Raw genomic sequence first — 20,406 nt, forward strand, 5'->3', positions numbered from 1 at the left:
ACCAGCGTCACTCGCTGCAGTCTGGACACAGCGGGTCTATTTATACGTTCTCTTCTTCTCCAGACAGGAGGTGAGGGGGCGGTGGGGTGTATTTTTGATAATCTGCTTGCTGGAAATCCTCCTCCCACTCGTACTCGAAAAACTGTTGGATAAAATGGACCCGATGAGAATAAGCCTCCACTTACCCTTGTGGAGAACTATTATTAACCCAGTAAGTTGAATGGATAGGCAGACATGGGCGCTATGCATATCTGCGTGCCCGCTACTCTAGTTATTTCAGAGTCCTGTGTGTAAGTGACAGGCCCCCACCGAGACAGGACCACCCCCGAGGCCAATCAAATGTATTAATATATTCTATTGTATAATATTATATTCATGTATTGCAGAGAAGCAATGACAACCGCAAAGTCCAGGGCAATTGTGGTCATCAGAGACCACTGTGAAAGCAAAACTGAGTACAATTGCTTTTCATTTCCGACATTGATTTTTCATTTGTTCCATCTCAATCAATTACATCTGACGCACCCACGCGCACATACAAAGGAGATTGTAATAAAAATATAATAATAATAATAATTATTATTATTATTATCATCATCGTCATTATTATTCTTTCATGAAGTTATTTACAGTCCAATGGATCTCTCCTCAACCATCCTGCAAATTTCTCCCATTACAGTCACGGCGATGCTCAATTTTATTGAAACTATATACATGCATTATTTTGCTGCACCTTTATGGCAATTTGGTGCCCCTCTCATGTGGCTATAAAATGAAAACCAACTGAAAGCATGATGCAATATCGTGTCAAAACACTACGGCTGCTAGTTGGGGAAGTTACTACCTCTGACAATCAAAACTGTGCGTTGTCACAATGCATGTCGCAATGCATATCACCCGATGGCGCCATATTACAAGACATTTTCCACAGGATCACCATTGTGCAGAAGCCACGTTCTTTGCAAACACCAACAGATGTCGCTCTTTGCCTATTATCTTAGACAATCGAAGCGTACAATATATTAACAAAGCATTAAAAGACATTGATACGTAAGAAAATACAAGTTCTGTGTCTTTAAGTTTGAGTTTAGTTTATTAAAAGGACAGTGTGCAGTAACATTAAGAAATGGCTGCATCAGATTTAACTCAATGCTAGTTTCCATCTGTAGTCCCCATAAACTAAGATAAAAGAGCAAGTTAAAATTACATACAAACAACATACAAAGTGCCAAATACATAGTTGTATAATCAAATTGCAAGTCTTAAGTGCTGAATTATGAAGTTCAGACACTCTGTAATTTTCCCAAACGTTTAAAGGTATTTTATACAATTTAACAGGTGTTTTTCCGCATTAAAGGAGAAAATTACTATAAGAATAAACATGCTATTATGTTTTCCTGGATTTGCATACAAACATGAAGTTATGTTGTAGATGGATGCAATTTGAGTGAACAACTCGTTCGAAGCCGTCTTGGCGGGTCTCTCGTAAGTGGGGGCAAGTGGGAGGGCTGATGATGCTCTGGCTGCTGTCACACATGCTGCACAGCAACAATAATATTTGGAGAGTTACAAGTGGCTGCGGTCTGCAGCACAAACCGAGATGCATGAACAATCAACTCTCTTTCCTATGCGCACACCTTCAGCTGACAGGTCATCAGTGCATGTGCATGCTTCGAGATTTAGTGCATGGCCACACAGTGGATAGATCGACGAAATAATGGCTAACGAGCAAAGCGTATTAAAATTGTAGTTTATTTTTCTTTTTAAGAGCGTGCTTCTGTGCACTAAATTGCACGCAAAGTACGTAAATCAACGGGCTTAAAAGGGGTAACTTTCAAGTGGAGGAGCTATGGCTATACTTATTACTTCCACTTTGATCATTTGCGTAAAAGTGGTTCTTTGTGTGCCATTTACACACGGCATGGAAGCTGACTTCTGCAAACCTTTACGAGTGGACCCCCTTGCGCAAGAAAAACATTCACGGATGGATGAAAGACACGTTACTTTTAGAATTAATGCGTTCAAACAGGAATTTTATCTCCACCTGCAGCCGGATTCTAATTTTCTCGGACCGGGTAGTGTAAACCCTTTTGAGCCCAACGCATTAACACCTGCAGACCTCCGGAAATGCTTCTACTCCGGTCACGTCAACTCTCAGCCGGACTCGTTTGCAGCGCTGAGTTTGTGCAAAGGTCTCAACGGTGGGTTTTATGCGAACGGCGTGGAGTATTTCATCAGCCTCGCAAGAGGTGAGGATGGAGCAGCCGAGGCTGGGGACGCTTCATCCAAGACGCACGTCATCCACCGCCGGAGAAGCTCTGCGCCTTTGGTCGGCAACTTCTCCAGCAGGTGCGGAGTGACACCTGACTCGAATTTCAACACGTCACTGGAAAAATACAAGTACATGAGGGAAATGGAGATAGGAAGCTCATCTGAAACTGTGTTGGAAAGCCTGGGGAGGTCCAAAAGATTTACCTCCATCCCCAGGTTTGTGGAAGTGCTGGTGGTGGCAGATCCATCCATGGATTCATTTCACGGGGATGAGCTGAAACATTACCTGCTGACACTCATGTCAGTGGCCGCCAAGCTGTACAAGCACCCCAGCATCTTAAACTCCATCAATATAGTGGTTGTGGGCTTTGTGGTATTAAAGGAAGATGACAGGGGGCCAAAGGTTACCAGTAATGCTGCCCTAACTCTGCGTAATTTCTGCTCTTGGCAGAAGAAGTTAAATAAACACAGCGACAAGCATCCTGAGTACTGGGACACTGCAATTCTCTTCACCAAACAGGTAAGAAAGAAGCACAATGTAAATGTGTTGTGTGTGTCATTTGGTGATCCACTCTGAAACACCCAATATGCAGATATTATTACTGAAAAGGTGTTTATTTCATTAAAAGTCTGTCTTCATTTACATAAACAAATATCTTACTTTGTTGTCTCATAAAAACTCAATTTTCAATATTAAGGCAGATTTGAATGAAAATATGTTTTGTGAGACTTCACTTGAAATGTCACTTACAAATTTGGCAAATTGGGTTTACTGGTAAAATTTCAAATTACAATAGCTTGTGAATGTGGTACAAACAGTTCACTAAAAATTTTATCTTTTTGGGTACATGTGTGCAGATTGAACACCCGGCACACAAACCAACACTGAACATTGCTGCCAGACACAGAGCAAGCATGAAACCCTTTAAGACTGTCTCACTTTTATATCATACCTGTGCTTAAAGGGGAAGTCGACCTTAAACATTTCTTGACAATAACATGTTATATGTGCCCTCACTAGTCTAAACATGACATTCTGATTAATATTACATATGTGGAATATGAGTTATGAAGCAAAATCCAGACGTTTTTATCAATCTCAGGGGCGGCCATTTTCACATTGGCTGTCTACTTAAGATGACATTACAGTTGCTCAGTGCTTAGGCCATGACCAATCACAGCTCACCTGTTTTCTGAAGCTGAGTTGTGATTGGTTGTTACCTGAGACCTGAGCAACTGTGAGGTAATTTTCACTCGACAGCAATTGGCAAAATGGCCGTCTTCTGATATTGATACAAACTGCTGGATTTTGCTGCTTAACTCATTCAACTATTAACTAGAATGCTATATTTATACTAGTGGGGCTGCATGGAACGCATTCTTGTCAAGAATTATTATTTTTTGGTTGGGGGGGTCGGGGAGTTGACTTCCCCTTTTAACTACAACTTGTAATTGTTTTAGCAATGCCATAAGAAGCATATTTCACTACAATGTCGCTCAGTAGAGAGCAGTTATCCGCCAAGAGTGAAAAGAATGTCACATATCAAATATCAAACTGCCAATAAGTGAAAAACAGAACCGAAGTTAGAAAAAAATGCGTTGTCGATGCTTTCCCCTATAAGCAACCTAAATTAAGTAAGATAGCCTTCATTCAGTCATCTGCCAGTTGATTTAATTCCTTAAACGATCCAACATAACCTCGGTCCAACCCAGTGGTTTACCACAAATGAGCAAAAGACAAATTTAAGTTCACCCATAACTTGTGAAGGAGTCAGGAAAAGGAAAGCTGCCAAACCCTACTTCACCCACAATAAGAAAATACATTCCTGGCCGATTAACCAATTGTTGACGACAGACTATAATTACTGTACATGAGCATATGTGGGCTAAGTGTATGTATTCTTTCCTCATGCTCTGTTTTTGCCTATTTAACTAAGAGTCAATCTTGCTTGAGCCCATACGTCAACACGCAGTAAATTGACAACAAATACAGAGCATGCGCCTTGTATTAGTGTCTGTCATCGTCATGGCTCAGATAAGCAAAACAAAGTGTGAGTAAGCTTCTGGTCCGCTCTTCAAGCAAATATTTTCCTAATAAACTCTTACCAACCAGGATCTTTGTGGGGCCACCACCTGTGATACGCTGGGGATGGCTGATGTTGGGACCATGTGTGACCCCAAGAGGAGTTGCTCTGTCATTGAAGATGATGGCCTACCGTCAGCATTTACAACAGCCCATGAACTTGGTGAGATGTTGAACACGAGAATGTGGCTGGCGATAGTGAGTTGTGGCAAATCAAGGTCCAGGAAGTAAAAAACCTGGCCACAGTTTAGCTTTAGCCACAAGGGCTTCTTGTCAACTGGTAATGGGAGCTTGTGTGCCTGCTGGTTGAGAAAAGCACCTGTGGCTATAACAAACTGTGGCAGAGTTTTTCATATCTGGACCTGGAGCACATGACCCCAATTCTGACCTACTGGCTGCCCGTGAAATTTAGAGTTCATTTTAAGATTCTTCTATTTGTCTTCAAATGTCTAAATGGTCTTGCCCCACATTAACTCTCCGAGCTCCTTCACCACTACGCACCAGCCCGGTGCCTCAGGTCAGAGGACCAGACACGACTGGAGGTACCAATGACTAAGCGCAGGTTCAGAGGGGATCGAGCCATTTCAGTTGCTGGTCCCTCCGTTTGGAACAACCTTCCGCTAAATATTAGGCAATGTACCGCTGTATCCACTTAAAACCCGTCTTAAAACACATCTCTACACAGTCAATTCTGTAGAGTAAATTTGACTCTATTTGGAGTGGGACCAAATAGACTCAGTTAGAGTATGCTCATATTTACACTTGGAAGAGAGTAAAATGAAGAAGTGAAAAAAATAAATAAGGCTACGCTCACACTGGAGGCAAATGCGACCCAGATCGGATTTTTTTGCCCAAATGCGACCTGTATCTGACTTTTTTATGTCTGAACGGCTTATTTCCGTTTTTTTCATATCCGACCTGGGTCACTTTTATATGTGGTCCTAGATCGGATATGTATACAAATTTTTGCAATGCGACCGCAGTCTGAACAGCCAGGTCGCATATATCTGACCTCGACGTCATCAAAAGTCCAATATCCGCTTCGCTCCGGCGGGGGCATTAAGCTTGATTTATGCTTGACGCATCCACAAGGTCCGCACGGCTCGGGAGACGTACGTGAATCAGCAAAATTGTTTTGAGTAACAGTTGTGGCTTTATATTTGACTTTTGTTTAATCCCACTTAAAACATGAAGTAGCCTATAAAGACGACATTTGTGGTGGTCATAAATTATGAGTAATTTAGCCACGCAGACGGCTCATTTGTTACGCGCTGCAATTATTTCATCATTAAGGAGGGGAAAAAAGGAGAGGTCTCCGTGAGATGAGGCGCTGCAGGCTCGCCTCATTTTCACAAAATATGATTTATACCTCCTCCTGCATCACTCCTCTGTAGATATGAGATGGTAAAAATATGAGCCCCGACGACAGACTTATAAAAGTCTGTGGCCCTGACATGCTGGGCCATATGTATTTACTTCCGCACACAGCGTTGTGAGTGACGTTGTTTCTTTTTCTTCGCATGCGGGTCACTTTGGGGACACATTACGTCCACACAGCAGAGACTGAGGTCGCAATTAATAGGTAATGTGAACACTTACTAAAAAAAATAAACGGATTTCACCCAAAAAATCGGAATTGAGCCTTAAGACCTGCAGTATAAATGTAGTCTAAAAGTCACTCAAGGGTTGAGGAACAAAATCACAACTTTCAGCCTGAGCTATGCCCCTCCTACAGTGTGCTTACCTCCAAGAGCAGACCAAAAACTATGTTTTTGGAGTTAGGAAGATTACAGCTAACACAAGTTATATACTAACATACAACAGGAGATGCGTGGCTCAGGGAGTAGATCAGTTGTCTCCCAAGCTGAAGGTCATGAGTTTGTTCCTTAACCCTTGAGTGGCTTTTGTTTTTTTATTCAATCTTTCTTTTACTCTCTTCCAAGTGTAAATATTACTCTAAAACTGAGTTTATTTGGTCCCACTCTAAATAGAGTTAAATTTACTCAGTTTCATTTTTCATGGTGTCTGCTGTATTTTTGTATTATTACATAACATATTATTGTTTTATTTACTTATTTACTTACCCACCTCTTGTGTTAATAATTTATTATTAATTGTATTTACTTATTTACCTACATACTTATAATATTTAGTAACCCCTTCAGACTCGCAATTTTTCTGCTGGGCAATTTTTGAGTGTGCTGATTTGGACTCATAAAAACAACATGGGGGAAAAAATTGGGGGGTTATCTCATGTTTTTATTTGTTATGGTGGACGTCAGGATAATATGGCTGTAACATGTTGGTTAGCTAGGATCCAATCATGAAGCAGAAGCGTTGACATCATCCAAAATATGCGTTTTATTGGTTTAGACACACAAATATGTCATGTCTACTGCAATCATTTATGGGTCCGACGGGGTTAATTTATTTATTTTATGTTATTTTGTTTTATCTGTATTTACAGAGCATGACTGATTTTTATTCCACGTACAGCACATTGTATGCAACGATGGTTGATCTCTGGCATTAGCCATGTTAGCTACGCTAAAAATGGGACATCATAGCACTACAATAACTTACCAATGAATGAAACAATGAAAAAAACCTGACATGGTGCAGTGGTGACAAAGGATGGGTCTTTAAAAAAACGGTCTGAAAAAACCAATGCTAAAAAGTGGAACTGTAGAGATATTTTGCGACCCTTTATAATACAAACACATTAAATAACACACTGGTAATGTTTGGTGGAAAAGCGACTTAGATATACACGTTCTATATTTAGTTATGCGCTAAATGTTGAAATGACAAAAAAGGAGATAGTCCACTCAGTTCTCAGTTGCTAAATCAGGGGTCACCAACCTGGTGTGCAGGTAGACTACTTGAGTAGCCCACCGGTCTGTTGGAAAAATACCTCACCAGTGAGATAGTCTAAATATTTTTCATGTTGCTATTACTTATTTGTTTATTGCTTTTCTTACAAAAAAAGGCACGCACCCCGGTGTAAATTTGGAAACGACAATATTTTAAAACTATATGTATAGTTGAAAGGTCAGTACTGTAGTGCATGACCAAACCATAGTGTGTTCATGGAGAGAAACAAAAAAATAAAATAAAAGCAAATTTGTTATTTCAGGAGTGTGTATGAGACTGTTAGCTCTCTGCGTTATCAGTACGGATGAAGTAGCTCTCAGTTTCAAAAAGGTTGTTGATCCCTGGGCTCAATTATAAGGTTAGCTGTAGCCGCGTCCAAAAGCAGCTAATAACTCCCCCGGAGAGGCATTGTATTACATTCCTCTCATACAGTATATACAATATAATCAGTAGTTAAACATTTTCCGAAAACATGCTTGTCTCATAATTGGTCATGCTGAAATCACAGTTTTTGTTTTTTTGGGGAAGGTTCTTCATGTTCATATTACGGGAAAGAAATATTTTCCTTGGGAACTGAATTCCCCTGTCAGGCCTGGTTAAGCACATGGATGGATGCCATGCTTTATATTCCCATGCATAGCTGCATTCCTGCCTGCTATGACATCAACTTCAAATCAGTCCAATTTTAGTCTGCTCTGCCTTCTCCATACACAATGAATTGATATCAGGCGAAGCCTTAAAAAAAAAAAGTTTTCATGTGCGTCAGTGATGATTCTAGAAACGTAACAGTACATTGTGTGTCCAATAAGAGATTATCTTGTTTTCAATAAACTGAACACAAAAATACTTCAACTAAGACGTGATCTTTTTTTTGGTTTTCCCTTCCCACACTATCCTCTTAGGTCATGTCTTCAACATGCCACATGACAATGTGAAGGCATGTGAGGAGGTCTTTGGGAAACTAAAAGACAACCACATGATGTCCCCAACCCTAATTCAGATCGACAGGAGTCGTCCCTGGTCTGTTTGCAGTGCAGCCATCATCACTGAATTTCTGGATCGAGGTCATGGTTAGTGAACCCTTCTTGTGGATGCTTCTTGATTCAGAAGGACTACAGATTCTGTTTAGGTGCTATGCTATCAGCTGGCTGTGATCTATTTGTAGATCTTTAAAAAAGACAGTCAATGGCTAGATTAACGTCAACCGCAATAACTTCAGTAAACTATAAAGAAAACAAGGTTTAAAAACAGAAGGAAAAAAATCAGTCGTCGTCGATTCATTGGTCCAATTCCCACTCAGTGGTGTTGTGAATGAAAGTGGTTGTCTGTCTGTGATCTGTCTGGTGACGAGTCCAAGATGTACCGTATTTTCACGACTATAAGGTATTAAAAGGTGCAGTCTCAGTTACAGGTGTTGATTCTGTATTTAACACACACATAAGGGCTATTGGGCGCAGGCACGGTTAAACATACGCTAGCTCAAAACATATGGTAGCATGCTTTAACTTGCTAGCGGATGTTTTTAAAAAGGCAGTGGAGCAAAACTGAGTTTGGTTGTACTTTATTGAAGTATTTAACAATGTAAACAGTGAGTTTGGTTGTACTTGAAGTATTTAACAATGTACTCACGATACTTTTGATCAATCCTCATCCACAAATCCCTCAAAGTCCTCAACTTCTGTATCTGAAACGAACAGCTGGGCAAGTTCTCCATCAAACACGCCAGGTTCCCTTTCGTCATTGTAGTATTGTCAGAGTCAGTCTCGTTACCGTGTGGTTCCTCAGAAATGACGAAAGCTCCAACATTAGTGCAAGCAGACACAATTAGCCTAAGCTTGCACAATCCATTCACAAATTGTGGCGTAACTCGCTCTATCTAGTCGAACAGTTCCATAAAGCGAAAGCTATGAGCACCATGACGTCCTACTGTATCTTATACAGGAAACCCGGGCCTGGTTGAAGACTGGCAGGCATGAGAAACCAAAAGACTCACATCATCTTTCAGTTGAGTCTTTCGTGTTTCTCATGAATGCCAGCCCTCAACCAGGGCAGGATTTCCTGTGTATAAGCAATATGTCGGCACTGCTACGCTGTCTGTCGGCAGAAATGCTCCCACACAGACAGTCAAGCGGAGCGCTTACCGAAGTCGCACAACATTTTCAGATTTTGGAACTCGGTGCACACAAAAGGTGCACCTCACTATTGGGCGCACCACTGAATTTGAGAAAATGTAAGACTTTTAAGTGCTCCTTATAGTCGTGAAAATACAATAGTCTGTCTTTCCCTCAAAGCCACTTGTGAGAACCCTGCATAGGATATCATATGCGGCATGAAAAAAACTTCAACATTTTAAGAACATTTTTGTTAACAAGTTGACACAATAACAGAATAGCTTTGATTCTTCCCCTTGTTGCATCACATGGTCAGACAGAATTGACACGGGAAAAGTTGTCAGAGGGTAGTCACGCCCACCAGTTTTTGTGGAAAATGAGGGGACAGACACAAATTTCAGTAACAGAAGATAAGATAGAGGCATGTTTCCCTTTAAGACCGATACGATCTGCATGTGTTTTTTCAGTAACGTAGATGTAATGTGAAAGCCATCCTTCATGATCATGTGATGAAATGATCATGAGAGAAATATAAGATAGTCTGCAACTCCTCTTGGCTTTCAAGACATCACACAAAATTGCACACGGTGCACAACTGTATTTGTACTTTTGGAAGCTTCATAAAACCCATTGAACTCGCTGATCAACACACTTAACAACCAACTGGTGAACAAAATGTTTCTTTTAATAATTGTATTCATTTTAATATTATGCCTGCGCGTCCGTCTATTCTACCAAAATCTATATTCTGCATCCTCATGTTTTGCCTCATGACATCTATCAACCTTCTCTCAGGTCTTCTTCTAGATGTCTTGCTGGAACTTTATCCTCATAATCTTTCTACCAATATCTCTCATCTGAGCATGTCCCAACCTAGATCTGGTTTCTCTCACTTGACTGCGAGTCCTACTAGAGACCCGTCTATCACATAACTCACTCACTGTCCTCGACCCTTTCTAACCTCTATTAAAAAAAAAATCTTTCAGGGTTAGGGATGCTCTGGACTGTTGACCCTGTGCATTTAAAATCTAATCGTCATTCCTCTCCTTTTCAGTGCATGTTTCCACCCTTCTATTATTATTTCCCTTTTTCATTTCTTTATTATTATGCCACTTTTCCATGAGCCCCAAACAGCACGACAACACACTCCACCGCGCGTCCGGGTACGACACCGCAATGCTTTTTCCATTACAACAGGCGCGCGGCGTGATTGGGGCGGGATCAACTGAACTATCTAAGCTTGCACACTTGCAGCATGTGGGGTTCTGCCATAACTTTCATGAGTGGTTAATCTAGGGCAATGTTATTTTACTTAAGGATAACTAAAACAAAATTACTGAACCAAAAATGTGAAAACACTTTCGTTAAAAACTAAAATGCTTTTTAAGAAAACAAAAACTAACTGAAATCACATTTACATTTTAAAGCTAACTATAATTAGAGCAAAAATGTCCTTTTTTTGTCTTTGGTAATTAATTTAATACGTGAGCCTTTGGGGTTGATTTTAAATGTGATTTTAGTCAATTTATTTCGATATTAACCGGAATAAGGACATTTGTAAATGTGTAGCGCAGAAGTGACATCCTCTAGCAGCAGCCAATAGAAAAGCACCTTCAGATGATGTCGCTCCTAGACGCCAATTTTGCGTGCTTGACTTTTGGCTCTAATGGCTTGACTCGCCTGCTTTTTCATTTAACTCAGCCGAAATGGAACGCTAGGTCAGAAATGTGTTACTTTGTTTGTTACTAAACAATCAGGTTTATGCCCCCAATAACACAAAATTGCACCTTTCAGAGTGGCCTTTTATTGTGGGCAGTCTAAGGCACACCTGTGCACTAATCATGGTGTCTAATCAGCATCTTGATATGGCACCCCTGTGAGGTGGGATGGATTATCTTGGCAAAGGAGAACTGCTCACTATCACATATTTGTGGTTTGTAAACAATATTTGAGAGAAATGGTGATAATGTGTATATGGAAGAAGTTTTAGATCTTTGAGTTCGGGAAAATTTCCAACTTTGCAATCCTAACATACTTCTCTGCCAGTCCAGACTTCTTCATACAAAGGTCCTCTCTTGGTATACTTTTCTAGATTTACTAGCTGATAGCATTAAATCCTATTCTCTGAGAAAGTAAAAAGTCATTGCTGATACAGAATATGAAAAGAAGAATATCTGTCGTTTTTCTTTTCCTATGCAGTTTCTTTCTAGCAATTTTGTCCAAGTGTCAACTCTTGTAACGGTCTGTGTAAATAGCAATAAAACACCATGATTTATCTTCTTGACCCCTTTATTTGCTGCATAGCCAGCAAGCTCTTATAAAGTTTCCATGACAAGCCAGATTATTAGTCCAGCTACAATATTTTACGGTGCTGTATAATACAGTATACTGCACAATATATCTTCAAAATGAACTCTCGCGTTATTTGTTATTATGAAAGCATGTTAACAATTGAAGTAACTGATGGTGCTGCATGGTGTGAATCTAAGTGTGAATAGTTGTCTGTCTCTACAAGTATATGTGATTGACAGGCCGGCGTATAGTCTACCTTTTGCACCAAATGTAGCTGTTATATGCTCCAGTTCTTCAGCAAACTGAACAGGACAAGCGGTTAAAGAAATGGATGGATGGATGTTTTTTGTATCAATAAAGCGGAATGAAGTTGATTGTTTTCCCGGCTGTATTTTTGTTGTTGCAGGAGACTGTTTGCTGGATCAGCCCCAGAGGCAGCTGTCTCTTCCAGATAACCTGCCCGGCTCCAGTTACAGTCTTCACAATCAGTGTGAACTGGCTTTTGGGGATGGCTCTAAGCCTTGCCCCTACATGCAGCCCTGCTCCAAACTGTGGTGCACGGGGAAGGCCCGTGGACAGCTGGTCTGTCAAACGAGACACTTTCCCTGGGCAGATGGCACCAGCTGTGGCACCGGCAGAGTGTGTTACCAAGGGGCTTGCACTGAGAAGAACACCACCATGCACATCAAGGTGTGATATACTGTTTATGTAAAGGAAAATTTCATCTTTATAGCAAGACATTTGTGGCTCTATTGATTGAAATGTTACATCATCAAATTTTTCACACCTCATTGACCAGTCCAATTATAACAAGCTTTAGACTTGGTAGCATTTCACTTACATCAATCCTTGTATCGGCTCAAGATAAGCCTAGGCAATAGGGTTATAATAAATGCCAGGCTGAAGGCCAGCAAAGGGTGGCCATCACATTTAAAATGTCTCAAGGATGTTCCATATGGAGTGGTGGTACCTATATATACTTTTTTTTGGTCGCAGGTGGATGGTCGATGGGGGAAGTGGGGTTCATTTGGAGATTGTTCCAGAACGTGTGGTGTTGGTGTCCAGCTGGCCAGGAGAGAGTGTAACAACCCAGTCCCAGAGAACGGAGGCAAATACTGCTACGGTCTTCGCATTAAATATCGCTCCTGCAACCTCAACCCTTGTCTTGATGCAGGTACAAAGTTTTGTCTGGACATTCAAACTTTTAGCACAGGAATTTGAATTAATTTGTTTTCAAGTGATTTGCATTATAATCTTAAACGTTTCTTTTTTTTTCACTTTAGAGAAGAGTTTCCGTGAAGAGCAGTGTGAGGCGTTCAATGGCATAAACCTGAATACCAACAGACTGGGCGCCTCGGTGGTCTGGGTTCCTAAATATTCTGGCATATCCCCCAAGGACAAATGCAAGCTCATCTGTCGAGCCAACGGGACTGGTTACTTCTATGTCCTTGCCCCAAAGGTATAGTTTTTCAGCATTTTTAATCTCGAAGAAAAACTAACAAAATAAAATAAACAGACAACTCATAAATGGCGTGTTATTTTAAAGCAGAACACGGTTCAGAAATGCATGTCCATATCTGTCCCTTAAGTAACAAACTATATAAATAAATAATTGGACTCAGGTAAATGTTTGCAGCCCTACCATGCCAAAATGTTACAACTTTGTTCTCAATGTGTATAAAGTCAACTTTTAGGGTTATTTTAATAGGTGGTGGTGTTCTCTATGCTTAATTTGTTGCTGTTGCAGGTTGGGTATGGGTATGTCTGGAATTGTAATTTTGTGTGTAAAGTTACACAAAAAAGTTTTGCTTTTTCCATATATTTATTTTAATGCTGTCAATTAAAAATTTTAATTAATTAATCGCGCAATATTCCGTAATTAATAGCATTGTTTAAGGTTGGAACAGTTATTTACTTCAGTAAAATCTTGGAATTAATGTAAAATAATAAAATAGATAGTATATATAGAGTCAAATACAAGTAAAAAAAAAGAAAAAAAAGTACAAGTACAAGTAATATGCTATTTGAATTTGGCTCTGCAAAGTGCGCAAATCACTTCAGATTTCTCCAACAAGCATTAAGCAAGTAAATCGGAAAGTAAAACTGCATATAGTCTATGTTTATTCATCTTCCTGCCAGTGACTCCTTCAAATTTGGCTGCACACTGAGTTGGGCCTGAGTTGTGGAATATAATGTGCCTTTTTTAATCCAATTTGAATTCTGATTATAATCTTGTTTTTTCTCTCTGTTCTTTTCATTTATTTTTCTTATAGTTTTAAAAGTATTGTATTTTTGTCTTTGCACTGAATGGCCTGCACTGTACTGTTTCATTGCACTTGTAATGACAATAAATCTGAATCTGACTGTGGTAATTTTTAATGAATTTATTCTAGTTCATTAAAGATTAGTGTTAATCTTTAATGAATTTAAATTAATCTCTGGAGTTAACGCTTTAATTTATATAGTCCTCATTTATTTTGTTTTTAATGATTCAATATTTGTACCGTGCAGGTTGTTGATGGGACGCCCTGTTCACCAGACTCCACTGCTGTATGCATTCAGGGGCGATGCATCAATGCAGGCTGCGATGGGAAGATCGACTCGAAGAAAAAATTTGACAAATGCAATGTGTGTGGCGGTGACAACCAGGGCTGTAAGAAGGTTTCCGGAATGTTCACAAAACCCATGTATGTAGTTTATGTGTGATTTGTCAGCATGTTTGAGAAACTATGCCTAAATAAGAGACACGTTAAAACAATAGAGCTACTTTTAGAAATAACTAGCAGCCTAAACATTATTGTTACAGTGCTTACATTATTGATTAAAGGCGTTGTACACCCTCAGGAAAAAATGTCATTATACCTTTAATGGTATAATGACTTAACATGGGGATTGAAGAATCAAAGGTTCTGTTTGGGAAATGATAAACAACACATTTACAATAAGTCTGTGTTGCCATCTTCTGCGGATTGGTGCTGTCACAAAGAAAAAATAATCCTAATCTGCGATCTGAAACCACACAAGAATGTTATGGTTTATTTTATCCATTATGTGGCTCTTTAGTCCCTCTCCTGTGGCTTGCTGTATTTAGGAGAAATTAGTTGTTGTTGCTTTTTTACATATTTATTTTAATTTTTTAGATAAAATATTCTTTAAATGAATTAATGATTTTGATTAAAATAAAATGTTCCCAAAAAATTTCTGAGTCCAAATTTGTAAGTTGTCAGAAAGAGACACGAAGAGTAGATGAAAAAGTTTCTTTAAAAAAAATTTGAGGAAGAGGAAAAGTAGAATATTACCTTATAATGTACACAAAAAGTCAGAAGGCAGGAAAGAAAATGTTCAAAAAATAACCATAAAATGTTCCAAAAACAAAAGAAGGCAGAAATTTTCCATACAAATCTTTGGAAGAAAATTATTATTTTTTAAAGGTAGAAAAGAAAACATTCAAAACGTAACTATAAAATGTCCAAAAACATAAGAAATCCCCCCGACCCCCAAAAAACGACCATAAAACTTTTACAAAATTGCCCAAAATGTCAGAAAATTTATAGCAAAAAAGGCAGAAACAAATGTAAAAAATATAAAATAAAATAGCCATAAAATGTAAAAAAAGAAGAAGAAAAAAGAAAACGAAGAAGAGAGGCAGAAAATGACTATAATGTGTTTTAAAATTGCCAAAAATGTCAGATAATTGTTTATTTTATGTACTTGTTTGTTTGTTTAATTTGAATTCAACTCACTTTTACATCTCTGCCCTTTTCCAGTCATGGCTATAACTTTGTGGTGACGCTGCCTGTTGGTGCATCAAACATCGACATCCGCCAGCGGGGCTACCGAGGAATCGTCAGTGACGAAAACTACCTAGTAGTTAAGAACAGGCACGGGAAATACCTGCTGAATGGCAACTATGTGGTGTCAGCTGCGGAGCGCGATCTGATGGTGAAGGGCAGCCTGTTGCGCTACAGTGGCACTTCAACATCTGTGGAGATTCTTCAGTCCACGAGGCCGCTGCAAGAGGCACTGACGGTGGAGGTGCTCTCTGTAGGGAAGATGACCCCTCCTCGGGTGCGCTACTCCTACTATCTTGCCAAAGAGAGTAAAGAGGAAAATACATTGCGGAAAGAAGAGAAGAACCACGCGTCGCACAATAATGTCTTATTGAATGGCAACAAAGTAGAAGCCAAAAAGAAGATGATGGGGAAGCAGCCAGGCAAGCATTGGGTAAGCGGAAGCTGGAATTCATGCACAGTGACTTGCGGGAGCGGCCTGCAGAAGAGACTGGTGCTCTGTCAGAACACGGAGGGGAATCCGGCCTTTGGCTGTAACAGTGCTGACAGGCCCGTTGCTCTGAGAGCGTGTGGAGATCCGTGTCCCATGTGGGATGTCGGGGCCTGGTCTCACTGTTCCAAGTCCTGCGGCAGGGGCTTTAAACGGCGGCCAGTGCGCTGTATGACAGAGAATGGTCTTAATCTGCCGAGAGACCACTGCACCGGAAGAAGGAAGCCTCAGGAACTGGATATCTGCTATCTGAGACTATGTTAAGAATGACCCAGATGGCAATCGACACATGCCACATCATTGTGGTTGTAACTCAGTGGCTTTTGTTGGTTGAAAATACACTCACTGTAGACACTGACTGCAGCTGACAGGGTGTAAGACCAACAAAACAAAGTCACCGACAACGGAAAGGGTCTTCCTCAGACCTTCCGTTTACAAGAGAGAAATCAACTGTCAAACCAACTGAGGCAGGTTGGACTTAAGTAAGCAGAGGTGCCAAATCAAGGGCCAGAAAGTAAAAACCCGGCCACAGTTTGGCTTTAGCCACAGGTGCTAGTTAGGTAGCTGCCATGTTGCTCGTTTTATCTGCTAGGAAGCTAGCTGGCCTGCTAGCACCCATGGTGCTTGTCTACCTGCTAGCGAGAAAGCTAGTTCGCTAGCTAGCACTAGGGGCTAAAGCCAAACTGTGACAGGGTTTTTCTTTCTGGACCTGGATTTGCCACCTCTGAATGTAAGTCTATCTCTTGTGGCACGTCTATCTCTTGTGCCTCTGTATTCACAAGTGGTACCTAGCATGCATGAGAGGATGTCGAGCAGAAAACAACCAAAGTTCAAGCTAACCAATAAGATTTAGAGACTCTGCTTGAACCCTGTGCTGTTATTAGCACCGTAACATGCATTACCTGTGAAATTTTCCCACTTATTTTAGCGAAGAAACTTATGGAAATGTGAAATGCAGTACTGTAATGGAAATGTTTTATTGAAATTTATGTTTCTGTGTATTATGTTTGAGTGTTCTTGGCTACAGAGCAATTATCTTAGGCTAGATTTACAGTAAGTGTCCAATTCTGATTTAGTGTCTATTCTTTTAACTGATTATTTAATGTATTTTCAAATTACGCATCTACATTATCACCATTTATATTTACAGAATACCTGAAACAACCCAAAATACATGCAAAAAATTACACACGCATTCTATTTATTTAGCCAGACTCTAACTCTTCCCATCATTGAGTTAAATAAATGCAGATAACCTCTGCATTGTTTTCCTTATTTAAAGGTTGAAGTTAAAGTACCACTGATTGTCACACCAACCTAAGTGGAGCGAAATTCATTCTCCGCATTTGATCCATCCCCTGTGGGAGGGGTGAGAGCGGCAGCAGGGGCCGCACTCGGGAATCATTTGGTAATCTAACACCCCAATTCCAACCCTTAATGCTGATTGACAAGCAGGGAAGCAAATGGGTCTCATTTTTACAGTTTTTGGTGTGACCCAGCCAGGAATTGAACCCACAAACTCCCAATCTCAGAGCAGACACTGAGCTGGTCCACTCAGCGACTGAGCTGGTCCACACACCACAAATGCATTACATTTACACTAACGCTTTCTAATTTTGCGATAGTTTTAATTTACATTGGGCATTTTTTTTGGTTAATGTTTTGTGTAGAGGCCAGCACATACTTCTTCAATTGGTGTATTTCAGTGACATCAGCCTCACATTGACAGGATACTCATCAGATTTTAGATGTCAGACTTTTATCCACATCTGAGTGTATCCATTCCATGTATATGTGAAGTGGACCCAATGACAGTGAACAACATTATGCCACCTGAAGTTAACCATGTTGTGGAAAAGACACCTTTCATTGTAAAATAAAACAATGGTGCAGTCACAATGTGACAAGAACAGGGTAATTAAAAATGTTCTTGCAATCAATCATGTTATTTGAATAATTAAAATTAACGGGTTGAGAAATGCGTAGTTTGAGTCAAAGTGTAACTATTCAGTGGCAAAGGGCCAGCAGTCAATGCGGGCTGTTTAAGGCAGTCTGTGTTCATTGAGAAATGAGCAAGTTGACCTAAGTTTTTTTTTTCTGTGCCACCAACAAGTGATGACCTTGGTGATAATTTGGGTCTCAGTAATCTCAAAGTGGAACAAGAACCACCTTAGAACCAATTTGAAGGTGTGGTTATCAGTTGTAATGCAGTCTAGTGTACATTTTAAAAGTTACTTCATGTACTTCCTTGTCATTAGCTGAGTGATAAATACATTAAAAATCATCTTTGCATTGCTAAATCATGTTGATGTTACTTAGTTTCAAAAGCCTGCTGTAATTACAATGCTGAAAATGCAAAGCCATGTTGATGCATTAATTTGAATGAACCTTAAACCACACTCAATTCCATTAAGTTATATTATCGCAGTTATATTATCCTTATTGCTTTTGCATTCCATGTCATCATTGTTTGTTTTAGTTTTTTTAAGGACTGTTTACATTTCACTGGGGATATTGGTGCTTATGTAAAATCCTTACTGTGTCTCCATGACTTGTGTCAATCGCATAGAAAGTTTCAAAGAGCCCATTTTTACCTTGACTGTATAGAATCAAGGAGACATATCATAGCATCTAAAAGATGGCAATGTTTGTTTTCCCTTTAATCTATTTACTGAAGATATTATTTCTGTTGTTTTGAATTGTATACTATGTATACATTTATCTTGGTGTATAAACTATAAATAAATAAATATGTATATGGGAATGAAAGGCATGTGATACATATTCTTCCAATACACGTATTTATATTCTACATGTTGTTCTTCGTTCATACTTGTGCACATACACACGCTCACACACATAACATATACAGTACAAATGACTAAAACGTATATGAGCTATAATACCCATCTTTCTCAATCACATGAATGAGACAGTATTTGTCATCTCATCACTGCTGCCTGTTCAAAGAGCCATGGCTGCTGATAAAAATAGATTCATTCATCCATTTAAAAAGTATGTTTTTTTCAAGCAACCTTGTCCCAGCTGCTCTGTGAAAACACACCATGCAGAGCTGGCACAAAATCCTCGTACATTTTTCATACACATTAGGTATAGACACCCTTATTTTGGCAGAACAAAGTATGTGTGATTTGGTTTTATTCTGAATACTCCAGTAAGGTAAACTGGAATGTAGCCACAAAGGGGAACAAGCCAGTGTCTTCTTGTGCCGGTCCCAAGCCCGGATAAATACAGAGGGTTGTGTCAGGATTCAGGAAGGGCATCCGACGTGGTGTAGATAGGAAGAGAAATTGAGTTATTGTGAAGGAGGAGTTTATTAAGAAAGTCCTGGAGGTAAAAAGAGTCTCAGATAGAGTAATGAGCCTGAACCTAGGAATCGAAGGTGTGATGGTCAATGTTCTTAGTGGGTATGCGCCACAGGTTGGATGTGAGCTGGAGGAGAAGGACAACTTTTGGTTGGACGTTGATTAAATTATGCCGTGAATCCCTAGAAGTGAGACAGTTGTCATTGGTGCAGACTTCAATGGACACGATGGTGCTGGACACAGAGGTGATGAGGAGGTGATGGACAAGTTTGGTATCCAGGAGAGGAACGCAGAAGGACAGATGGTGGTTGACTTTGCAAAAAGAATGGAAATGGCTGCCATGAATACTTTCTTCCAGAAGAGGCAGGAACATGGGGTGACCTACAAGAGTGGAGGTAGGAGTTCACAGATAGACTATATCTTGTGTAGACGGTGTAACCTGAAGGAGATCAGCGACTGCAAAGTAGTGGTAGGTGAGAGTGTAACGGGAACGGGTGGAGAAAAGTGTCAGGTGTGATAGAAGAGTTTCAGCTCAAATGAAAGGAAAGGTTTATAAAACTGTGGTGAGACCAGCGATATTGTTTGGTCTGAAGACAGTGCCCCTGAGGAAAAGACAGGAGGCAGAGCTGGAGGTGGCAGAGGTGAAGATGCTGAGGTTCTCTTTGGGAGTGACCAGGATGAATAGAATATGGAATGAGTACATCAGAGGGAGAGCACATGTTAGAGGCTTTGGAGATAAAGTCAGAGAGGCCAGACTGAAATGGTTTGGACATGTCCAGCGGAGAGATAGTGACTATATTGGCAGAAGGATGCTGAGTTTCCAATTGCCAGGCAGAAGGTCTTGAGGAAGACCAAAGAGGAGGTTTATGGATGTAGTTAAATAGGACATGTAGTAGTTGGTGTGAGAGCACAGGATGCAGAGAACAGGGTTAGATTGAGGCAACTGATTGGCTGTGGCGACCCCTGAAAGGAAAAGAAGAAGGTAAACTGGGTTAGGTGGCTTAGTTGGAGAAACGTAGATTATCCAAAAAAGGAAAAAAGTGGCTACTTAAGCTCAGAAAGTGATTAAAAAAGAACTAGGCTAATCCTTAGTTAAATGATCATTCAATTCTGCCCCTGAAATGAATGCAATGAAATTAATTTAACATATTCAGTATTCGGTTAAATT

At 40.0% G+C, this 20,406-nt stretch overlaps 1 protein-coding gene across 1 annotated transcript; it reads left to right on the forward strand.

Moving 5' to 3' along the window:
• Positions 1–1,575: 1,575 nt before the first annotated feature.
• On the forward strand, positions 1,576–18,681 carry LOC147170413 (A disintegrin and metalloproteinase with thrombospondin motifs 15-like). Its single transcript, XM_086081263.1, has 8 exons — positions 1,576–2,791; positions 4,385–4,517; positions 8,131–8,298; positions 12,038–12,321; positions 12,628–12,805; positions 12,915–13,090; positions 14,143–14,318; positions 15,399–18,681. Exons 1-8 carry the CDS (start codon positions 1,850–1,852, stop codon positions 16,174–16,176), a joined length of 2,835 nt encoding a protein of 944 aa, XP_085937389.1. The 5' UTR covers positions 1,576–1,849; the 3' UTR covers positions 16,177–18,681.
• The last annotated feature ends 1,725 nt before the right edge of the window (positions 18,682–20,406 follow it).

This window comes from Leptonotus elevatus, chromosome 7 (assembly GCF_054856555.1).
Source record: "Leptonotus elevatus isolate MCC_2025b chromosome 7, RoL_Lele_1.0, whole genome shotgun sequence".
NCBI lineage: Eukaryota > Metazoa > Chordata > Actinopteri > Syngnathiformes > Syngnathidae > Leptonotus > Leptonotus elevatus.

Coding starts and splice junctions, on each gene's coding strand:
- LOC147170413 (XM_086081263.1), top strand. CDS start 1,850: ATGGCTATACTTATTACTTCCACTTTGATCATTTGCGTAAAAGTGGTT. Junction 2,792..4,384: donor CAATTCTCTTCACCAAACAG/GTAAGAAAGAAG, acceptor CTTACCAACCAG/GATCTTTGTGGGGCCACCAC. Junction 12,806..12,914: donor CAACCCTTGTCTTGATGCAG/GTACAAAGTTTT, acceptor TTTTCACTTTAG/AGAAGAGTTTCCGTGAAGAG.